The sequence below is a fragment of the Taeniopygia guttata genome, chromosome Z (genome assembly GCF_048771995.1).
Source record: "Taeniopygia guttata chromosome Z, bTaeGut7.mat, whole genome shotgun sequence".
Classification (NCBI taxonomy): domain Eukaryota; kingdom Metazoa; phylum Chordata; class Aves; order Passeriformes; family Estrildidae; genus Taeniopygia; species Taeniopygia guttata.
Window position 1 is genome coordinate 20,246,493 of NC_133063.1, and position 21,073 is coordinate 20,267,565.

Sequence of the window (21,073 nt, forward strand, 5' to 3'; positions counted from 1 at the left end):
TTTTCAAAAGTAAAGACATAAAAAAATCCATCTTTTTAAATATCAAACATGTTTCTAACCACTTTGGTTGTTTAGCAAGGCTCAAAAACAAAGGAAAAAAAGCCCAAACCCTAATTTAAAATTACCTTAAGATGAAATTTAATTTATTTTTGTTACGCATAGTAGATATAATTTGCGCCATTTCTAATATGATATATGTGATATTGAATATTTGTTAGAGTATACACATTTGTATTAGGATTCCCCCTACTCTTGCAGGCAGACCGGGTGTATATTAAAAACTAATTTACAAGTAAGGAGGTACGGCTCCCCAGGAGATGGGCCATGTCTGGGGAGATATGGGAACCCCAGGTGAGAACCCCAAGTGCTGATCGTTCATGTGAACGACCCGAGATGAATATCATGGAAATCCTCAGGCAGATACCTGTGAATGCAGCGTTCCCGAATTCCCATAAATTTCACCAAGGGATTCAACAAACCCTGGACACTGAATTGTTCTCCCTTATCACCAAAAAAGAGAATCTTATTAACATATGGACTCTCAGTAGAAGAAAAGACTGATTGTTGAAATCTTGGCCTCAGGCGGAATTTTTCCGATAAAAACCGCTTGTGCCAGGATGGAGGTGTGTGGGCATGGGGAAAACCTCTGCTGAGGGTGACTTCTTGTTACACACCCAGCGCCGACCCCGGGCGCGGCACTGTTCTTTCCTTGTGGCTGGCTAGATAGAATTTGATTGCAAAATAAATATTTTATTTTTTCATATTAATTTGGCTAGACAAATTTTCATTTATAACATTTTCAAGAACCAGACCTGCAAACTCATTAATCTTCAACAATTTTTTTACAACATATTTAGCCTTAGAGCTGTCAAGTTTTTTTAAGGAATACTGCTCTTGCTCCTGCTGTAATCCAAAACTTCCTGCTAAGGCTCTGTCAGCAAAAAGACGCACTAAGTTAAATCTATTAGTTAGACTAGGACATCCACCAAAACCTCAGAACCCCAAAAGCTGCTTGCGAAAAATGCATATCTTATGATTGGCTTTTCGCAAATATTACAATGAATATTATATGTGTAATATTAGAAAGTTATGCTGTATTACTTCTCTTAAGTAGTGTGTTAAATATAGTTGAAGGTTCCAACATAATGTTAAAATAGAGAATATTTATGTGGGGGGATTTCTTTTGTTTTTGGAATGAGATACTCGCTTCAAGGAACACCTAAATCTTCCAAAGAAAAGGAATTTATGGTTTTCTTATCAGAAGAAGCTAATTTCTTCAGGCCTTGCTCAGACTCGAAGACGCCTTGGGGATTAAAGGAAACAGTTGACATACAACAGACAGAGTTTTTGTTTTAAATAGAATGTATGCATAAACATGAAGGATATATGAATATGCAACAGGCTATTGCTTTAAAGGTTATTCCTTTGTCCAAAAGGTATGCTTTTCGTGACTTGGTGTCCGAGAGCATCCAGACGTCCGTAATTTTTTGCTTTTTATTGTATTGTAATTGTCCTAACTCTAAACTTCATTACGCTAATTGTATCACTATTTTTATAATAATTTTCTTATTATTAAACTTTTAAAATTTTAAAAACCAAGCGATTGGCGTTTTTCACGAATCACCAAGAGCACGCAGAGGCCTGGCGGGGAAGGCGGGGGTGGAACGTTTCCTCGCACGGCGGCGCCGGCGCCGCGCTCCGGCCTCCAACAACGCGCGGCTCGGCAGCGGCGCTCCGGGGCGGGGCGGAGCGGTGCGGGGCGACAACCGGAGGGTGCCGGGCGGTGCCGGACTGAGCTGTCCCGCCGGCCCCGCCCGGCCGAGCCCCGGGGCCGCCTCCCACCCACCCCCGGCCGGCTCCTGGGCGGGGCCGCGCTGCGGACGTGGCAGCGGCCGCCATCGTCCCACGTGGAGTGGGGGCAAGGGAAGCCGCGGGGCGGGGTGGAGCGGGGCGGGGTGGAGCGGGCCGGGTAGGCACGGCAAGGCACGGCACGGCACGGCTCGGCTCGGCTCGGCTCGACTCGGCTCGGCTCTCAGCTCCCCGCGGCGGCGTGGCCGGGCGTTGCTGAGCCGGGGCGAGGAGGAGGGGCCGGCGTGAGGCTCTGCGCGGAGGGTGGCACGCCTGCGGTCCGTTCCGCCCGCGGAGCATGGCCGGCAGAGGCGCTGGCAGCGGCCCGTCGCCGTTCGCCGCGGCGCAGCCGCTCGCCGGCGGCCACTTGTACCCCTTGGTGAGCGCGGAGAGCGAGGGGCCCGAGGAGGAGGGCGAGCTGTCGGAACTGCGGCCGCGGGGCAGGGAGAAGGGCCGGCGGAGCGCGTCGAGGGACAGGCTGGATGACATCGTGCTGCTGACGAAGGACATCCGGGAAGGGGACACGCTGAACGCGGTGGCGCTGCAGTTCTGCTGCTCCGTAAGTGCCGGGCGGCGCGGGCCCCGCCAGGCCGGCGTGCGGCAAAGCCGCGCGTCTCAGAAGTGGAAAATTACGTGAGAGCGTTCGTGGTATAGTGCAGGGTTCCTGTTCCCTGGGATTTTCCTCGTAAAACTAATATAAATGTGAGGAACAAGTGCATCGTTTTGGTTGTGACACTCTCTCAGAGTACGTTACATTCAAAGCTGTTCTCCAGTCACAGGTCGGCACATCTAGTGCCGTCCTCGCTCTTGGGCTAGGTGACAAGGGTGCTGGTGAACTGTCTTAAGGGTTTATGTAGAGCCCTAACTCCATAAAAGTAGGGGAAAAAATCCTGCATATTTTTCTTCTGAATTCTACTAACTTGCCCTAGTATTTTAAGCATAAGCATGCTGTACTTTTGGGAACTTTCCATCCCTGTGCGCCCTTGTTTGTGCTCACTACTTCTAGCTCATTTCTTACATTAGTCTGGTAAATGTCCTGCCTACCCAGTAATTTTGACTGCCAGTACTATTAAGGCAATGGCATTGGTCTTGGTTGATGTTTCCAGTTTTAACAGGAAATCAGCACTATGTGTTTAGGGGACTGACTGCTAATTGCACAGATGCCATGAGGTCAAGTTCAAAATCTGTATATACAGAATATGCTGTCATCTAATTCTTTGGGCAGAAACAATTGTGAGCCTCCAGTTGTGACTTTAGGTATTAAAGTTTTGACATAACTATTTCCTAATCACAACAGACCTTAGCCTCATTAACGAAGTCTTCACGTCAGACCCTACTGCAATTGAAAATTTTGGCAGTTTTATGAAGCCAGGCCTCACTAAGAAAGGAAGAACACAACAGGATTGTGCTCTTTCTTGCAAACTCAAGAGAATGTGGAAGAGCAATCCTGGGACTTCAGGCAGAAAGTATAAGTTGCATTGTGGTGGAATCATAAATTGCTGCATTTGGCAGTCTTTTATTCTCATCCAATTTATTTAGCACCATATACTTAACAAATACACTGCCATAGTAACTGAAGGACTTCTTCACGTTAAAAAGGTTTCTGCGAAGTTGGATACAGTGCATCTTCAAATGGGCATAATTCCTGTGTGCTTTGCAGGTGTTGCAGAAAAGCACTGATTTGGAAGTACTTCATTATGGTAAAGTTTGTGGCTGTGCCTTCTATAGTGAGGGAGCTGTGATCTGAAAAAGAAGCCAGTGATTATCCCAGTGCATCTAAATCCCTGCAGAATGTTTCATATTAGACTTAAAATCTGAACTTATTGCAAGCAAAATGAGATTAATTTTGAACAAGGATAGGAAAACGGGAGAGCTGACTTGGGTAAGGTAGATGACAGTAGTTTAAAATTTACACTTCTTTTCTGCCTTAGCACCCAGAAGCAGCAAAAAACCATGCTTGTGGCTAGATGAATTGCAAACTCATACTTTATAGTAACTCCTAACTCAGAAGCTTTTCACTGAATTAGAAATTAACAGTAATTTATATAATTTGAGAACTTAAAGTGAGGTGAACTATCACAGAGATAGTTACTGATAGCTGAACATACATTTAAGTAAATGTGAAGTGACTTTCAGTCTTCTTATCTGAAGTGAGAGAGTTTTTGCATCATAATTAATTTCCTTCTTGCTGTAAAGTTGTTCAAAGTTGACCTCTTCTTACTTCATACTGTATGATGGGTACCAATTTAAAAAAGCAACTAATTTAATGGTAATAAAAACCAAAGGCCTTGCCTTAGACTTCAGCTTAAAATCTGAACTTAATTTGAGAAAATGGTATTTTGAGCAAGAATATGGAAAAGGAGAGCTAACTTGGATAGGGCAAAAGCAAAGGCCTTGTCTTTGTTTCCTTACAAAAGACTTGTATTTCTTAAAGTGTAATACTATTAAGAAAGTTTTGGTTCAATGGAATATGATATTTTAGCTGTTGTTTTCATTTTTAGGTTGCAGATATCAAGAGAGTTAATAATCTTATCAACGATCAAGATTTTTTTGCCCTGAGGTCTATCAAAATTCCAGTGAAAAAGTTCAGTGTATTGACTGAAACCCATATATCTCCAAAAGGAAGACCAGCTCTTCGGCCTGCTCTGTGTTCCCCAGAAGTACAGGAAACATCTCTTTGTGATAAATTCTCTGCTAATGAGACTGCTGGCAACTTCTTAAAAGAAGTCGATCGAGATATAGAAGAAATAGTGAAGTGTAATGATACAAAGAGAGAGAATCTGAATGAAGTTGTTTCTGCTTTAGCAGCCCAACAGATCTGTTTTGAAACTGATGGCAAAACTAAAAAATGCAAGGATCCTTACTATGGAGCAGACTGGGGTATAGGATGGTGGACAGCAGTAGTGATTATGTTGATTATTGGCATAGTAACTCCAGTTTTTTATCTCCTGTATTATGAAGTTCTAGTGAAAGTAGATGTCAGTCACCATTTTCCAATGGAATCTTCCCATTTGTTTGTCACAGCAGTATCACATCAGAAAGAAACAGAAAATGGAATAAATCCAACAAATATTATGAAAGTTGATAATCAAGGAGACCTTCAGCATTAATAGTGGAAGACCCTAGACAGCTGTTATTTGTAGATACATTAACATAACCTTAGGTAGAAGGGAAGCCACAGAACGCAAAATGCACTTAGAATGCAGAGAAATGTACTGATGTGTGACTTGCCTTTATGGGCAGTGTTCCACTGCAAGGATATTTCTGGGGATCACATAATCGCTCAATATGACAGGCAGTCTGGGGTGTAAATTTGGGGTGTAAATTAAGATATGAAGTAATCTCTGAAGCTTTGCACTCTTTTCTGTTTTGATAGGCATGTTTCTTAATTAATGATGAGGTGAAAAAATGTAGTTCAAACTAACACACAGGGAGTCTGTGTGTTTTACAGCCCAGAAGTGGGCATATGGGGATATCTAACTTTTAAACATCTGAAAGGATTTACAGAATTCATAGTAATATTTTAATATCAGGTTTACAGTTGTAAATTAAAGTGGTGTTCTCATAATTTAATCTTTCTTACAGAGTAAGATTTTTTTAAAACTCAGTCATTCCATAATTAATAGCCACTATGAAGTTCTTTTTTACAGAGGAAGTAGCAAACACTTAAATTGGAATCTTGAAATCTTGTGCCTGTGGTCAACCCATTCTTCGGTACTTTTCAGTATAGGCACTAAGGTAATTTGTTTTCTCTGTGTTACTCTGTGCCTCAACACAGTCACTTAGGAGTCCTCCTGAAACTTTACATTCTTTGGTATCCTGCTGAAAACTGCCTGGACTGCATTCTCATCTGGTCACCTGTGTGTAGAATGAAAGAAATGCAGAAGTGTGGCACCTTGCTGTAACTGCCCAGTAGTCCTTACTTTCTGCTAATGTAATTATCTTTTTCTTCCTCCAGTTAATCTCAGTTCAGGACCAACTGATTCTTCAGACAGTAGTCATGTGGGTGCTGAACATGCCAGTACTGGTCTTGTGCCCATGAACCTCAAGCTCTTAACTTTTTCCTGAAATGTCCTAGAAAACCTCAAATTATATTTAATGCCAGTTGGAAAATTTGAGCAGAATAGACAACTTGCATCATCAGACTTGTTCTTTACACATTAGTGTGTTTGTTAACCAGTCCCCTCTTGAATGTTTCTCTTGGGAGTTTCATGATCAACCTTGGGTTTCCCCTCTTTTTCTTCGCAATCTAAAAGTGCTTCAAGATAAAAAATAAACAAAAAAACCCATAAAAACATAAATAAAACCCCCACACCTCTGACTCTTCATACAGAAGGAAGGTACTTGGGTACTTAGAATACTTTTAAATAAAAACTGAGATGGTGCCTATAATTATTTTGGTTATATTTGCCTTGTGGAGCAAGAATTCTGTTGCCCTCTTCAAAATAGTATTTAGTACCAAAACCCAAGATAACAAACTTTGATTAGGCTTAAAAAGAGAGAAGTGGAAAAATGGTCATCATCCTTTAAACTACTATTGTAACCTTTTCAGTGAGTGTCTTGACTAAGTATATACAGTACAAAAAGGTAAAGTGGATGTGTTCTAACTATTGAGGTATTCCAAAATGCTTTGTGAGATTTTGAGAGTGAAGACATAGGCCCCATATATTCTTCAACATCTGTTGCCCCAAGAAGTGGGGCAGATAATCTTCACTGGCATGTCAAGTGTATGAACAAGAATTGGCTGACTTGTATTATTTTGAACTTGAGGCAGGCCAGAGCTTGAAGGAAAATGGTTTAAAGTTAGGTACCTGAACTATGATCTGTGTCTTTTGAACCTTTTGATTAAAGGAGCATCTGTGGAGATAGTGAGCCTCCTCATAGTCTCCACACTTAGAAAAGGGATTACAAATAGTATGAACTTGATGGTTTCCATAACACTTGTTTTCAAAGATCTTTTCAAATAGTAGTTCTTTAAGAGAATATGCCAGTAAGACAAATATAAACACTGAGGTAGCAGTTCTAATGCTATATGAAAAAATTCTTCATGAAATAATTTATGGTGGCTAAAGCAATACAGCTCTCATGGTTAAAACTTTAAAAGGTGACTCAGACAAGAAAGCTTTGGCACATAAAAACAAACATTTTCTTTATAGGATGAAACTTGATATATAATGCATAATTTTTTTGCTGCCAAGTTTTTTATTGTCTGGCTTCTTCTCACATCCTGAGTTGCTGAAACTCATCAGTTCTGATACTTTATTCTTCCATTTCTTATGTATTCATCAAAAGTACACTAAATTAGCTATTGTGATGATGCAGCATAAGCCTAATATACAGCATATGCTTGAACAGATGGTTACTAAATTGCTAGTGGTACAGAAGTGAAATTAACTGTGGTCAGGAAGGTCTCTGACCTGTTAATGTATGGATACAGAGGTCTGTGGTGGTACAGCTAAAGAGTCCTCTAGTGTTTCCCAGACTTTGGGCTTTTACAGTGTCAAAGACCTGTGGCTTACTGGCACTGAGTTAAGGATGATGTGCCTTGATTTACCTTAGGATAAGCAGTCTTGATTTATCTTAGGATAACACAAAGGAATAGGTGTCTTATGTATTTCATTGTAAGCAAGAGACTGGCATGTTTTTACATATGTATTATGTAGCATATTTCATACAGTACATTTTTAGTTAGAGTTAACTTTATCAAAAGATACAGTAGAACTCTTTTCAAGATAGTAGGACTCCTGATCCTGGTAATCTACAACCATCAGCTGGCTTGGCTTCCTGCAGAATGTGGGGATCTTTACAGCTTTTTTCCAAAGTACAACACAACTGGTCATCATCACATGTCAGCCTTGAATTAACGGGATAACTGCTCTGTGAGGAACTTAAATCTGATCCAAGATAAAATCTATGAAAGTAGTCTTCTGGAAACTGACTTCTTAAACAAACAAACAAAACCAAAGACAAACAAAAGAAACCCTAAAAGCAAACAAAAAAAAAAAAAAAAGGAGCCCAAACCCCCACAAACATGGAATAATTGAGTTGTAAACCACCTTTTCGAATAATTGCAAAACATCATTCAGGAAATGCGTTTTAAACTCAAGTGCATTTTGATTGCACTACTGGATCATATAAAATCTAAATGTTTTAAGTCTGGTATACTTTGGAATATAAGTTATCAGAAACAGTCTTTGTAACTTGTTTAAAGGCTGAAAATACAACTTTTGAAATACTCCTGAGTGATGATGCAAGTCTTATTTTAAATACTTCTGCTCCTCTGCTTTTAGCAAAACATAAGTAATATATGGAAAAAAAAGATTTTATTTTAGACTGCAGTGAAAATGGTGCATCTGACATATTTTTAGTTCTATGTACTTCACATGCTTATTACAGCAGGCTACTACTTGTATTTGTTTAGGCCAATTTTTATGTATGATCTACTATAAAAATCCTTAGCCAGCAGGTACTTTGTTGGGAGTAGCTGCATATAGCATTCGTATCTAGCATACCATAATTGGCAGTCTTTATGGTTTATTCTGTTCATGCCTTGTAAACTTCAAACTTTTCTGCATAAATTTTGAAGAACTTGTTACTTCTTAAAAAGCGGTATGAACAATTATGGGAGCGGTCAGTGAAGTTCTTAGATGGTGAGATGACAATGAAAGCAGTATTCTGTGCTATAAATTAGGGTTTGAATATATGCCTGTCCAAATTTGAAGTTTGCTAAAAACTAAAGAACAGTTGTAAGTTTTATTAGCATTATGGTCTTGCAATAAATTTTAAGCAATCAGAAAATCAGCTTCTAAAGAGAGGTGAGAGCATTACACCTCTGGAAGAGCACAATCTCACTGCTTTTCAGAAGTGCCTTGGCACTGATCTGTGCCCTTGCAGAATTTTGTTCCTAATTGATGGCCTTATTTACCATACCTAAAGTAATCCTGGAGGGTCCAGCCTAAGACTGCAATTCCCTCTGAAGGATAGAGGTGACTACAGTTTACCTCTTAAAGGACTCAAAAAGACCTGTTTTTTACCAGAGTAATATTTCTCAACAGTGCAGTAGGAGGGCAGTTGTCCATTAGAAGAATAATGAATGGAGAAAGTAATCGGTCCTCAAGAATTAATGTCTGCTAGAGAATAAGATACTGCACTTGTTCAGGCAAGCCACAACTTGTCAACAAATTGTTACTCATACAGTAACTCTCTTCTAGTCTTAATTTTATAGTTCCATCTATTTGCATTCCTTTTTTAGGGGTTAAGAATTCTCACCATTCACCTTGCACGGGGAGAACAGCAAGCAGAAGCAGTTACAGTCATGGCAAGCAAATTTAATTTTCAGCATACTTCCCTCATTCACATCTTCTCTCTGTGTTTTATATATCACACACAAGAAATGGGCACATTCATTCAAGAAACAACTGCTGATGTATGTGATGTTAAAAAAAGAAAAAAATTAACTGGCAGAATAAGTTTTCTTTGCAATGCATCTGAACGTTTGTTACACATTGTAGTCAACAATGCTTCAAAAGTGGTATACATCTGAGCTGTGAGCTGCATAGCATTTCAGTTTTATTTCCTTTTCATATCATAGGTATTTTATCAGAACACTTGAAAATTGCACCTTAAGGACCAAATCCTTGCTGCATACAGAAATTCACAGAATAATGCAGAATTGTTTCCCAGTCACCAGTACAGTGAAATACTGATTTTAAGAAATTAACACTTCAAAACCAAGCAACAAAAAAGCCCAAAAACCCTGATCAACAGTAATGTAGTAACAAAGAAAAATAATATTTTTTATTATCAAAAGACAGTAAGATACAGAGAATGTGCTGTCACAGTGTTCCTCAAGCATCTAATCTCAGTAATCTAAGTTTTCAACACTGCAGCTATTGATTCTCAAATAAAAAGGATGTTACCAAACATTCAGCTTTTGCTTTTTCTTGGCATTCTCTTATTTTTCTAATTAAAACATCATTCATTAAAATTCTTCACCACAATCCTTTTCTATATTTTGGGGTTTATTTCTTACTGATTTGTTGTCTGTCAAGTTCATTCTGTAGGAAAGTAAATAAGTACATCAACAATTACATAGATTGTAATTGCCAGCTCACTTAACAGCTCTGATGTAAGAAGGTGTTGCTATAATATGTAGTGAAACTGAAGCAAAGGGCTCAAATTTTCATCACTAGTGAGTGTACAGGATTCCATAATTTCTTAAATTCTGCCATATATTCTTTCTAAGCCAAATTGTCCTTAATTATGATTGATGCTGATTCATTAGGGTAATATAACATTTTAATATGTTCCTTTTAACCAAAATACTAAAGGCAATGTGTTCTTCTAATTAGATGAACAGTTCTTTGTGAGTTTGCAGACCCCATGTCAGGCAATTCCTTGGGGCCTCCCCTGGCAGGGGGAAACTCTCCTGAAGCAGTTCTGTGTCAGGAAAAGCAGATGCACAGGACTTTCTTGGTCTTCAGCTTGTTTATTGTTATCTTACCATGACTTCAGCACACTGTCTGCACCCAGACCTTGCAAGCATGACAACAGCACAAAAATGGCTAACAAACTTGTTCTGCAAGGTATTTTTAAGTCTAATCAAAAACTAAACTACCCAATTAAGAAAGAAGTGACACCTAGATTGTTTCCATTTCTAACACGTTAACTGACCCCTAAAGACCTGCAATGCAGATTTTTCTATCCAATTACAAGATACCACCCAAACCCAAGAAGAAGGAGGAAGAAAGGAACTTGAGACAACACCCTGTATCCTCCATCTTGTACCTATTTGCAATATGCTAAAAGTCCTAAAATCTAAATTTCTCACCCATGTGACATACTAAACTACTCTCTACAATCTCAACAATCTATTGCACAACTTTTGTGGTCTCTAGTTTACTTTGAGGCTTAGGAGGCCTTCTCCATGAATGAGGGTCAAAGTCAGTGTTTTCCTGGGAGTCAGGGCACCCCAGGGCAGACAGGGGAATATTCCCTTTGCCCTGGATTCCCACGGTTCTTCAAATTACTATCATGTTGTTTGTCTATATTAGTAAGGCCTTTCCAAGTCAGTTTATATTCAAGTGCATAGTTTTCAGTTATTTTCAGTTACCTGAACTCAGAAGTTTATATAAAAGTTCTTCAAAGGAGTCAGCTGCCAACAAACAGCTTATGTTCATAAAGGCTATATGTCTTTTTTTCTTTACAGTGGTCATGAAGAATTTTGTTATTTGTTTCTACATTTTGCTGCTGAGGCATAGAATTGACTAGTGCAAATGCTTAGACACAATTTCAAGTAAAATGCATACACTTTTTTTTTTCTGTGCAGAAGAAACACAGCGGCATAAAGCTTACTCTATTCGTAGGCATTCCAGAGGACCTTAAAAAGGCATGTCTGCAAAACACTGAGCAAAAGAACAAAACAAAGGATTTCCTAGCCTCTCTTACAGAATAGTACAATTAAACTCCATTGTGGTTCTGGAGAGTCTGTTTAAAATCAACAGAGGTAAAGCATTAGGTCTTATTTATACTCAGACTATCTCCACAATTCTGCTTCAAGTGGTATAAGGCTTGAGCAGTTTAACACATAGCTACAATAGCTACGATGTTGCATCAGCCCTATTGTCATCACTGACACACCAAAGCCATCTCCATCTTCAAAATAGGAAGAAATGTAGTCATTTTCCTAAACCAATGGAAAAAAAAATACTGTATGTGTAGAGAAGACAATTTATAGAAGAAACATAATTTAAACTGCACTTGAGCACCCACACTTTAAAATAGTAATACATTATTGGGAAGGAAAAAGGCAAATCCTTTAATGAAGTCCTGATATATATGAAACATCAGGCACCACTGTTTTCATGATAAAAAGGAGTAATTGAGTGTTCTGGTTGTGTCAGAACGCATTCTTGTATACAAGATCTTTTTATCAGAGCTCTTTGTGATTAACAAGTCTAGAAGAGTCACTTAAATTTACAATACAACGTAGTGCAACAAAGATAATGAGTGTAGTAATTTCTCCCAAAACAGCTCTGCCTTATTGGAAGCTAGGGACATTTCTTTGCCAGCCAACACACTATCAATGACTAGGATCTGACTCTGTATAAATAGGAAAACTAACATTATACCTCTTCATGCTCTTCTTCATCATATTCCTCTGGTTCTTCTGCTTCTTCATCATCTTTACCTCCTTTGCCTTTTGTCTTCCTCATCTTCAGTTTTTTCTTTTTCCTCATCCTTCTTTTCTAGCTCCTGTCACAAAGCAATCTCTTGACAAGGTAATCCCATGTTACAGCAACAGCACATCCTCCATACTACCAAAGAGTTAAGATGCAGTTAACAGCAAGACAGTTAGCATAACAATGCTGTGCAAATGTTGTGTGTCAATATTTAAAACAATATGGCTTGAAGCACAAGAGCTTAATAAGGATTTACCTGGTCAAGCATCGGCCATTAAAAACCATGTCTTGTGTAACAAACCAAGATGTTATTTCCCTTTACCATCCACTATTAGAACAGTTGACAGAAGACCATGATTTTTGCGGTGCATTTGTGGTCCCCGGGGGGACCCCCAAGCTGTGAGTTTGCTGTAGCAGAGGGCAGGCAAGGAGATTCCACACGGCTTCTGAGGGTGCTCGTTAGATGAGGGTTTACTGGGGGTCCTACACCCAGGAAGCAGCATGGTTTCTGAGGGAGGGAAGGGGGAGGGGGAGAGAGAGAGAAGCTAGGGAGAAAAAGGCCAAGAGCGAGCCTGGTCTCCCCAGCACAGCTTAACAGGGAGATTCAAAATGGGCATAAAATAAAATTTTGGCCAATGGGATTACAGACAAATTATATGTCAAGAGGATTACAGTCTTGGAATAAACCATAGATTTTTGAGGGGTGAGACAGAGCATACCATTTAACTAAAATGTAACACCACACTTGATAAAGCAATACCACATACTGTCATACTGTATGTAATAATATAACTGCTTCAAACAACTGGTGGATCACCAGGAGAAAAAATACAAAGCTATTTCACCTTAAAGGTTCCCACTGCCACATGGTAAGTAACTGCCAACAAAACAGAAGTCACATCCTAAGTTTCACACACATAAGTTTCTGTATGTTTCTTCCTTCTCAACTTACTAAATTGTTTTAAGTTCCAACATCACTAGATTGGTGAAAAAGCAACAGATTTAAAAACACTGGCACCAGTGCCTCCTTCTGTAAGCTCCCGTAGTAGCGGTTCACATTAGGCTGTATTGCTGCTACCCAGTAAAGAGCAGTTGGTTGATGTGTTCAGGAACAAACAAAAGCAAAGAAAGTAATTTCTACACAGCCATACTCTATTCTTGCCCTAACCTTTGCACCACCATACTGCAGAACAGTTGTCTTTCAGAGTAGCAAGACAAGATGAGAAAAAGTCTGTGCTGGTTATTCCATTTATACGAATAAACATATTAGGTTTCATTTTCCTTCAATTTCTATTGTAAAATTTAGAAATAGTATGCACATCTTAGCTCAAATTTTTTAATGACATCCAGATTACTTTTAGGCTCAGAGTTATTTGCCTTTTTTGTTTCCGCACCTAGTGAAATAAAATACATTACTCTTATTTTTTTTTAATGTGAAAAAGACAAATTCTCTCATTTTACTTGTTCTTAAGAGTAAATACATCCTGAGTATGCCAAGGAAATCCCGTAATATCTGTATTAAAATTACCTGAGACTTTGAGCTGCATCATTCAGGGAAGTAAATGTCTGATTTATGTAAGAGATACCTAGAAAGGCAGTCTGAAATTAAGTTTGAACAAATAGTGGACCAAAGGCTAGGCTAAAGTACAATATACAGCTTCACAAAATACTAGTCACCTATATACTTAAAATACGCTAAGAAACTAGAATAGAATCTCACTTGTTATGTTTAATCATCCTGAAAAGATAAAAACTCATTTTTATTAATTTATACAAAACATTAATGATGGATGCTTCACACAAGTAGATGTAAAAATAAAAGCAGAAGTTCATTAGCTCTAGCAGAAGGCATGATTACTATATCTACATGGCTTTTGGACTACAGTTGGCTCTCATCTATTGATCTGTGTGTTGTGTATTTCTGTATAGTCCCCTGATTCATGAACATTATCAAGTTTCTCTCTGACTAACTGTATGGTGGAGCAAAGATCAAAAATAGCAATCTATAGACCCAGGTAAGAGTTATTTGAATGGCAGTACACTAAACCAAAGTTCCCCAAATACTCAAGGAAGGAGAACACTGGGAACTGCTGATAAAGCACCTATATTATATCAAAAGCATTTGTCCTAAATAACATTGAGTTTATTCTAGTGTTTTGCCTAGGAAAGGATTATATGACTAAAGCACTGCACAGAGCTCAGGGGAGTCAAGCTGCTCTGCAAACACATGAACAGCATCAAAGCAAGTACATCCAGAATGAAGTAGGCGTTTTAGGAAAATAAGCAGAAAATGCAATTCAGAATTATCATTCCTGCACAACCTCCTGCAGGCTTTTACAGAGAATGCCTATAGAACAAACAGACACGTGAAATTTGTCTCTAAAACTGGGCATCTTTGGCCCTTATAAAATTAGAGGCACTGACCCATTGTTAGAACTTCAAGCAAAATAGCTCCCTATGTTATATATCTTAAAAGTGCAATGGAATACAGTCTAATCTCATTTCCAAATACCTGGTGTTTCACTACTTGGGCTAAAATGCATGCATTTTAGTGCTATATACCTATGCATATGGCTGGCCTACAATGTCAACTGAACCCAGATGGCATTTTAATTTATCCTATTTATGTATTTTTTCTTTTCAACAGGCACTGCTGGTGTCTAGGATATTGCATTTCACAGCCCAGGGTCAGTGTGGGAGAGATGTGGAAGTCTACCCAGAGTTTACTGAGAAGGCAAATGGTCAGGTCTTCAGTTAAAACATCCAGGGAAATCAGAAAGAAGGAGAGGAGATGTGTGAAAGTAAAGCTGCCCCTGTGCATGGAACTGTATTGATATCAAAATCATTCCTGCAAGCTAAAAAGGGAGAATAGTAGGAACCTGGTTTGAATTTCTATGCAAATTCTGTTGATTTGTTCACCTTTGTTCAACCATGGTTAAAGTGTCACCTAAGTTATGTGTACTCAAAATACAACAAAGACCAGGAGTTCTAATGGGTCATTGATCCATTAGTACTAACGTCCTGGCTCATATATAACTGTGTATCATCTGGATTCCACAAAAAAAAAAAAAAAAAAAAAAAGCCAACATCAAAACAAAAACAAAACCCTAAATGTATCATTAGGAGTCCACAAAAAACTCTAGCCCCACATAATTTTTGCTTTTAGGGGAACCTGTTTTTCAATCCAATCAAATTCTGATGGTCAGCTGATCTTTGCCATTATAACATGTAGAGGAATGTACTTTTAAGAGCCAGCAGAGAAACTGGAACTGAAGAAAGAAAAACTCCCCGAGTGAGCAGTCATTCCCTTTTTATGATCTCAGGGTGAAAACTATTGTGCATAGACTTATAAAAGCCCATGGTTTCTACATTTGGAATAAAAAATCAAGTATATTCTAGTCCCACAATCTTACAGTCTTGTATCATGCTTCTCAATGATGCTCTAAAAATGAACAAGGATTCCAGCTGAGCCAGTGTCTGTGACTATGCACATTCCCATTCCTTGTTCTATCTTATCTGTGAACGGAAAAATGACACATGACACTTGGAAGAAAGCAAACAATTATATAAAAACAGACAGCTAAACACAGTAGACCAAATGTTTCTTCTCACAGGAGGCCACAGATTTCTACAGAGAACTTAAAATTTAAGTCATGCATAGTAGAAAACACTTCGAAAAACAAATGATGCTGTGTAATAAAAATCTGGTTTTCTGTAAGAACTACCACTACCAACTGCTTTTCAAGGATCACAATTCTGCAGAAAAAAGCTCAAAAAATAAAATCAGGGAAAATAGAAAATAACCTACATTAAATTACATATAGAAGATTACCTAAAAAATTAAAAAATCAATGAAATCATTAACACGATAACTGAGAAACCAAAATATAAAAGAAACCTGAACAGCCAGTTACTACCGAATAGAAGGATAAGTGCTGACTAAAGATACAAGTTTTTAAGCCAAAAAAGATTTGTGAATTTTTTTTTTAATTTTTCACTTTTATATATCTTGTATATTAATATGGTACATCAACACAAAAGGCAGAAAAATGGAAGGTAAGTCTGTTCCAGTAAGTTAAAACATCCTACAGAATCAAAGCAAAAATCACAAAAGGCAGACTAAAAATAAATATTTTGGAAAAAAATCTGCCAAAAGCCTTACCGATTTAGACTAATTAACATTCCTAACATTTTTTTTCCTCTAACTATCTCCATTACTGCTTCTGTCTCTCAACTACCATGTAATATTTGCTTAAAACATATAACATAACTTTTTTGTTTGTCTTCTTTGGTTTCATCTCTCTTGGGAGTCTTCTCCAATCTGTACAGAAAATAGCTTTAAGATAGAAAAATGATGATTTATGGCAGTAATCCTTCCCCTGCCACCAGAGAAAGGAACGACCCCTTTTGTGCTTGTTCCTATTTACGTGCATGCCAAAATGTTTTAGCACAAAAGTTTTAGGGAATTCTAGCTGTAATTTAAATTGAGGAATGGGAGTCAGGATTACCATTTCACCCACAAAATGACAACTGGCTTCTATCCCAAGGAGACAAAGTTCGGCCATTCCAGTGGCCCAGGTCCAGGGGCTCTTTGACTTACTTATTAAGTAATTAAGTTTGCAGTAGTGAACTATAAAGATATGGTTAGGGAAAGCTATTATAAAACATAGCTTCCCATAACAGACATTATTTTTAGTAACATCAGTGTTTGCTCCCAGTTCAAAACTCTTATGAAGTGAGTAAGGAAGGAAAAAGGAGAGCAAGAGTGACAGCTAAAGTTTGCATTTGTGCTGCCAATCAGTTGTTACAGAGTAAATAAATAAAAGCAAATATTTCCTTTTTTTTTTTTTTTTTTTTTGACAAAGCGGTATTCACCTTGATCTGAAATAATGCCAAGTACAGTAAGTCTCAACATACAGAATTGGAAGGAATATATATGACTTGGTAACCATTTCATATATTTTTTATTATTTGAAAAATAGTGAATCAAATACTTGAAAGATCAGAACATTTCACAGGTTCACAGAAAACCTTTGATAACGTCAGATATTTCCTGGTGTCTGTGTTTCCTGCCTTTGCATTGTCCTGGTACTTCTGACTATCTCTCAATTGCTATAGACAAAGTGTTATTCAGTTCACAGTCAAGGCAAATCAGACACAGTCCTTCATATTTACCTGTAACTGAGCATACAGCATATTTTTCTAATCCCATGCTGAGCAGTTTCTGGTTGTCAAACAGGAAAAAAAGAAACAAAAAAAACCCACTCCAAAACAAATAAAAAGCATTCAATACTCCAAAAGTACTATAATTTATTCTTTTATCCTTGAAAAGCACAGAATTTGTTAAATGCTAATTTATTCAGAGACTAGGTTGAAACATCAAATATAACACTTAACTTTGTACTCTTCTAGAGTTTCTCAATCAAACCTTTATTACAAAACCATTGAGTAACACTTAACATCACTGTGTTAATCATAAATAGTATCCAGTATTCCCAAGTCTCAAAAGGTTGTGTCTGATCATCAGCTTCCAAGACTTTCAGTACTTCTGCAATGGAAAAGCTTTGCATCCTATCCAAAACAGCAGCTAAACACTTGAATCCATTTAACCTCATTCCAGGCACAATAACTAAATTGAGAAATTAATTGTAAATAATACAGTAGTCATACAGTGCAAGTACATCCATTTATATGGAATAACCTTTTTTATACAATCAATAATGCCAAAAGCAATACCAAAACTTTAGTACTTTTAAATCAGTCTCATTTTTTCTTTCCAAATAACCACACGCAAAATCCACTTTGTGTAAAATTACTGAATCTGATTGCACTGTTAACCTAAGTAAGGATAACATTTGCAGATATTTTACAAAAAATAGTAACAAAGATAGCCTTTGACCTTTTGCATCAAAGACTTCTAGCACATAATCACTGACTCATAGAATCACAGAAGAGACTGAGTTGCAAGGGACCATAAACATCATCTTGTTCTAACCCCACTGCCATAGGCAGGGGCACCTTCCACTAGATTAGGTTACTCAAAGCCCCATCCAGCCTGGTGTTGAACACCTGTAGAAATGGGGCATCCACAACTTCCGTGAGCAACCTGTGTCAATGCCTCAGCACCCTCACAGTAAAGAATTTCTTCCTAATGTCTAATTTAGAACTACTCTGTTTCAATTTAAGACATTCCCCCTTGTCCTGTCACTATATGCTATTACTCCATCTTTTCTGTAAGTTCCCTTTAAATACTGGAAGGCTGCAATTAGTTCAGCCTGAAGTCTTCTCTTTTCCCGGCTGAACAATCCCAATTCTCTCAGCCTCTCCTCACAGGAGAAGTTCTCCATCCCTCTGATCAATTAAGTGGCCTCTTCTGGACTTGTTCCAACAGATCCCTGTCCTTCCTGTGCTGGGACCCCAGAGCTTATGCAGAACCAGGGTGGGGTCCTACCAAAGCAGGGAAGAGAGAGGAACAACTCCTCCCTCAATGTGCTGGCAATGGCCCAACCAAGGTGCAGCACTTTGTGCTCACCATATTACACCACATGAAATTCCCATGCACCCTTCTCCAGTCTGTCAAGGTCTCTCTGTATGGCATTCCACCCTTCAGGTGTGTACTCACCAAGGAAAAAGAAGACATCATAAATGAAGCCAAACCTTAAACTTAGTTATTATGAAGGCAAACAGAAAACCTTCTCAAAATTGTGCATGAAAGAGTCTACAATTAAAATAACAGTGACTCAAGGGGCATTCATAGATGTAGGAAACTATCAGCAAATAGAGGAAAAGAAACCAGTAGTTTTTATTTCAGACCAAGGCTCTTTAGTGAAGAAATAATTGCTGATGCCATCAGTAAAAAAATATATTGACTGACTTTTGCCACTTATAACTAAGGAACTAATTCCAAACCACTGCCAAGGTGGCAGTCACCTAGTGTTGGCAGATATACCTACAGAAAATATGAGTGATTAATAACTTGCATAGTGGGGTAAATAAAGAACTTTCTATAGAATATGCCTGCTATTCTCTCAAAATGAGTGTGGAATGATGGAAATCTATGCTACACGGCACATCAAAATTTTCAGGTAGAATGAGAATATGGTTTTCATTTGCTACCTGAATAATGAAAGATAGATACATTCTAACTAATTAAAATGTTTCCCTTCTCACACTTCAAAGGACCATTTGGCTCACAGATATTCCTCTGATGTTTTTTCTTGTAGTTTTTTCCCTCAGATGTGGTACTTTTGTACAATTCAAGATTCATTAAAAAGATACCTCAACTTACCAACTTACCCTTGCAGAGGTGATGAGAACATTTGAAGCATTATTGGAATCTATAAACTGGCTGTCTACCTGCTTTCCCTGCAACTGTCAACTTTGGTAGGAAAAAAACCAGTTTTCCAAACTGCCAGTTCCACTAAACAATACACTCAGCAACAGAGAGAAATCTCTCCATCTCAGAAAGAAGGTTTCAGGAACAAATATAATACTGAGGTGAACAGGAAGAATAATCACATGAGGTAAAGTCAGAAAAGAGGGATGGCATTGTCTCATAAAGCAGCTGGTTCATTGGAAATAACCCGGGCTGGATTTCAGACACAGCAATTTCCCTTTTTGTGCCTCTAACAGAAACAGCAAACTTCAAGCCTGACAAAGATCAAGAGCACAGCTATCCTCTAATGAGATGGAAATCCACAGATACTGAAACTTGTTTACCCAGAAGATGAAAGAGGACATATGATAAAAGAGTAATTCAAAGTTCTTCTATCATCATAAAAGGATCTAGAAATAAGGATCAGATCCGTTCTTGCCTCATAGCCAATTTTAACTGGTTGCATCACCTGGGATCCAGCTGCAGATCAGGAGAAATAATCTGTCTTTTGTGAGCCACAACATCTGGCTGGCAATGTGTTCACTGCTCACACTGCTGCTCCATTTCATACATGGCTTTAGTATGTGAACAACTGGACAATAAGGAGTGTTACAGTCAAAGCCTAATTTAAAAAAAATTGCATACCGTTTCAATACCAACTAGAATTCACCATTACACCATGAACAGAAATGAACAAAAATTCTGAGGGGATTGGATTATGCACCTGTATATTATCATCATGAATATTTACCCAGACAATATTCTGATGGGTTTCATGTGGAAATGAAACCTTACATTTTAGATTATATGTCAGCTCTCATTATTCAAAATTGCCACAAGATAGGAAAGAAAATATTATCCAGTGTTTAGCCACTTCAGGTTTTTTAAACACTTTTATAAAGCTGTAAAAGCACTTGAGATTTATAACATTCAGAATAAGCACTCAGCAGCTAATAAAACTAGGAAAAAAACCATGAATGAAAAGAAGCATTTCTCACAGTAAAAAACATGAGTGATCTCTAGATTTACAGTATCCTCACAGTATGGTAAACAGACACATCACTTTTTCTGCTTTTTTTCCTTTTTTCCTGCTAGCTCAATTTTCTGACCAGGAAGCTTGAATTTTAACAGTATAATGATTTATGATTGGATTTCAAGTATAACTCCAGCATTTATTGTTATCAAACAATAATAAAGCAATTAATTTTTAGTTATGTGTAAGCAAAAGAAAATCTGAGATCCCACAGAAGAAGATCAAGATCTGGCTTCTAATCCAGCTCTGCTTCTAATAAAAACTTCAATAAATCACTTATCCTCACCTCAGTCTTTGTATTTAATAGGGACTTGTCAGTAACACTTACAAATATTTCCTGAATGCACTTAGACAAAAAAAAAAAAAACCTGAGTATCTTTTACAATTTCCATCTATTAAATATAATATTGATTATTCTTAGTGTGTCTTTACACAACTTCAACTAAAGCTGAATTCAACACTAGTATTTACTACATATTTCTTTGCTCTGATGAAAAAGTTTAGGGTATTGTAACATATAGAAATACCAATTTGGCTTGTATTGGCTAGCATATAATTGAAAAGGCTGCATGTAGATAGTTTAAATGTTTATTACTATATACCAAATAGAATAGAAGTTTGATACCTCTCTTTTCC

At 38.0% G+C, this 21,073-nt stretch overlaps 1 protein-coding gene across 1 annotated transcript; it reads left to right on the forward strand.

Annotated features, from left to right (window-relative positions):
• The first annotated feature begins 1,580 nt into the window (after positions 1-1,580).
• Positions 1,581-9,771, forward strand: LYSMD3 (LysM domain containing 3). The gene is made up of 2 exons (XM_002189429.6): positions 1,581-2,407; positions 4,350-9,771. The coding sequence occupies exons 1-2, from the start codon at positions 2,147-2,149 to the stop codon at positions 4,956-4,958; spliced, it is 870 nt and encodes a 289-aa protein (XP_002189465.4). The 5' UTR covers positions 1,581-2,146; the 3' UTR covers positions 4,959-9,771.
• The last annotated feature ends 11,302 nt before the right edge of the window (positions 9,772-21,073 follow it).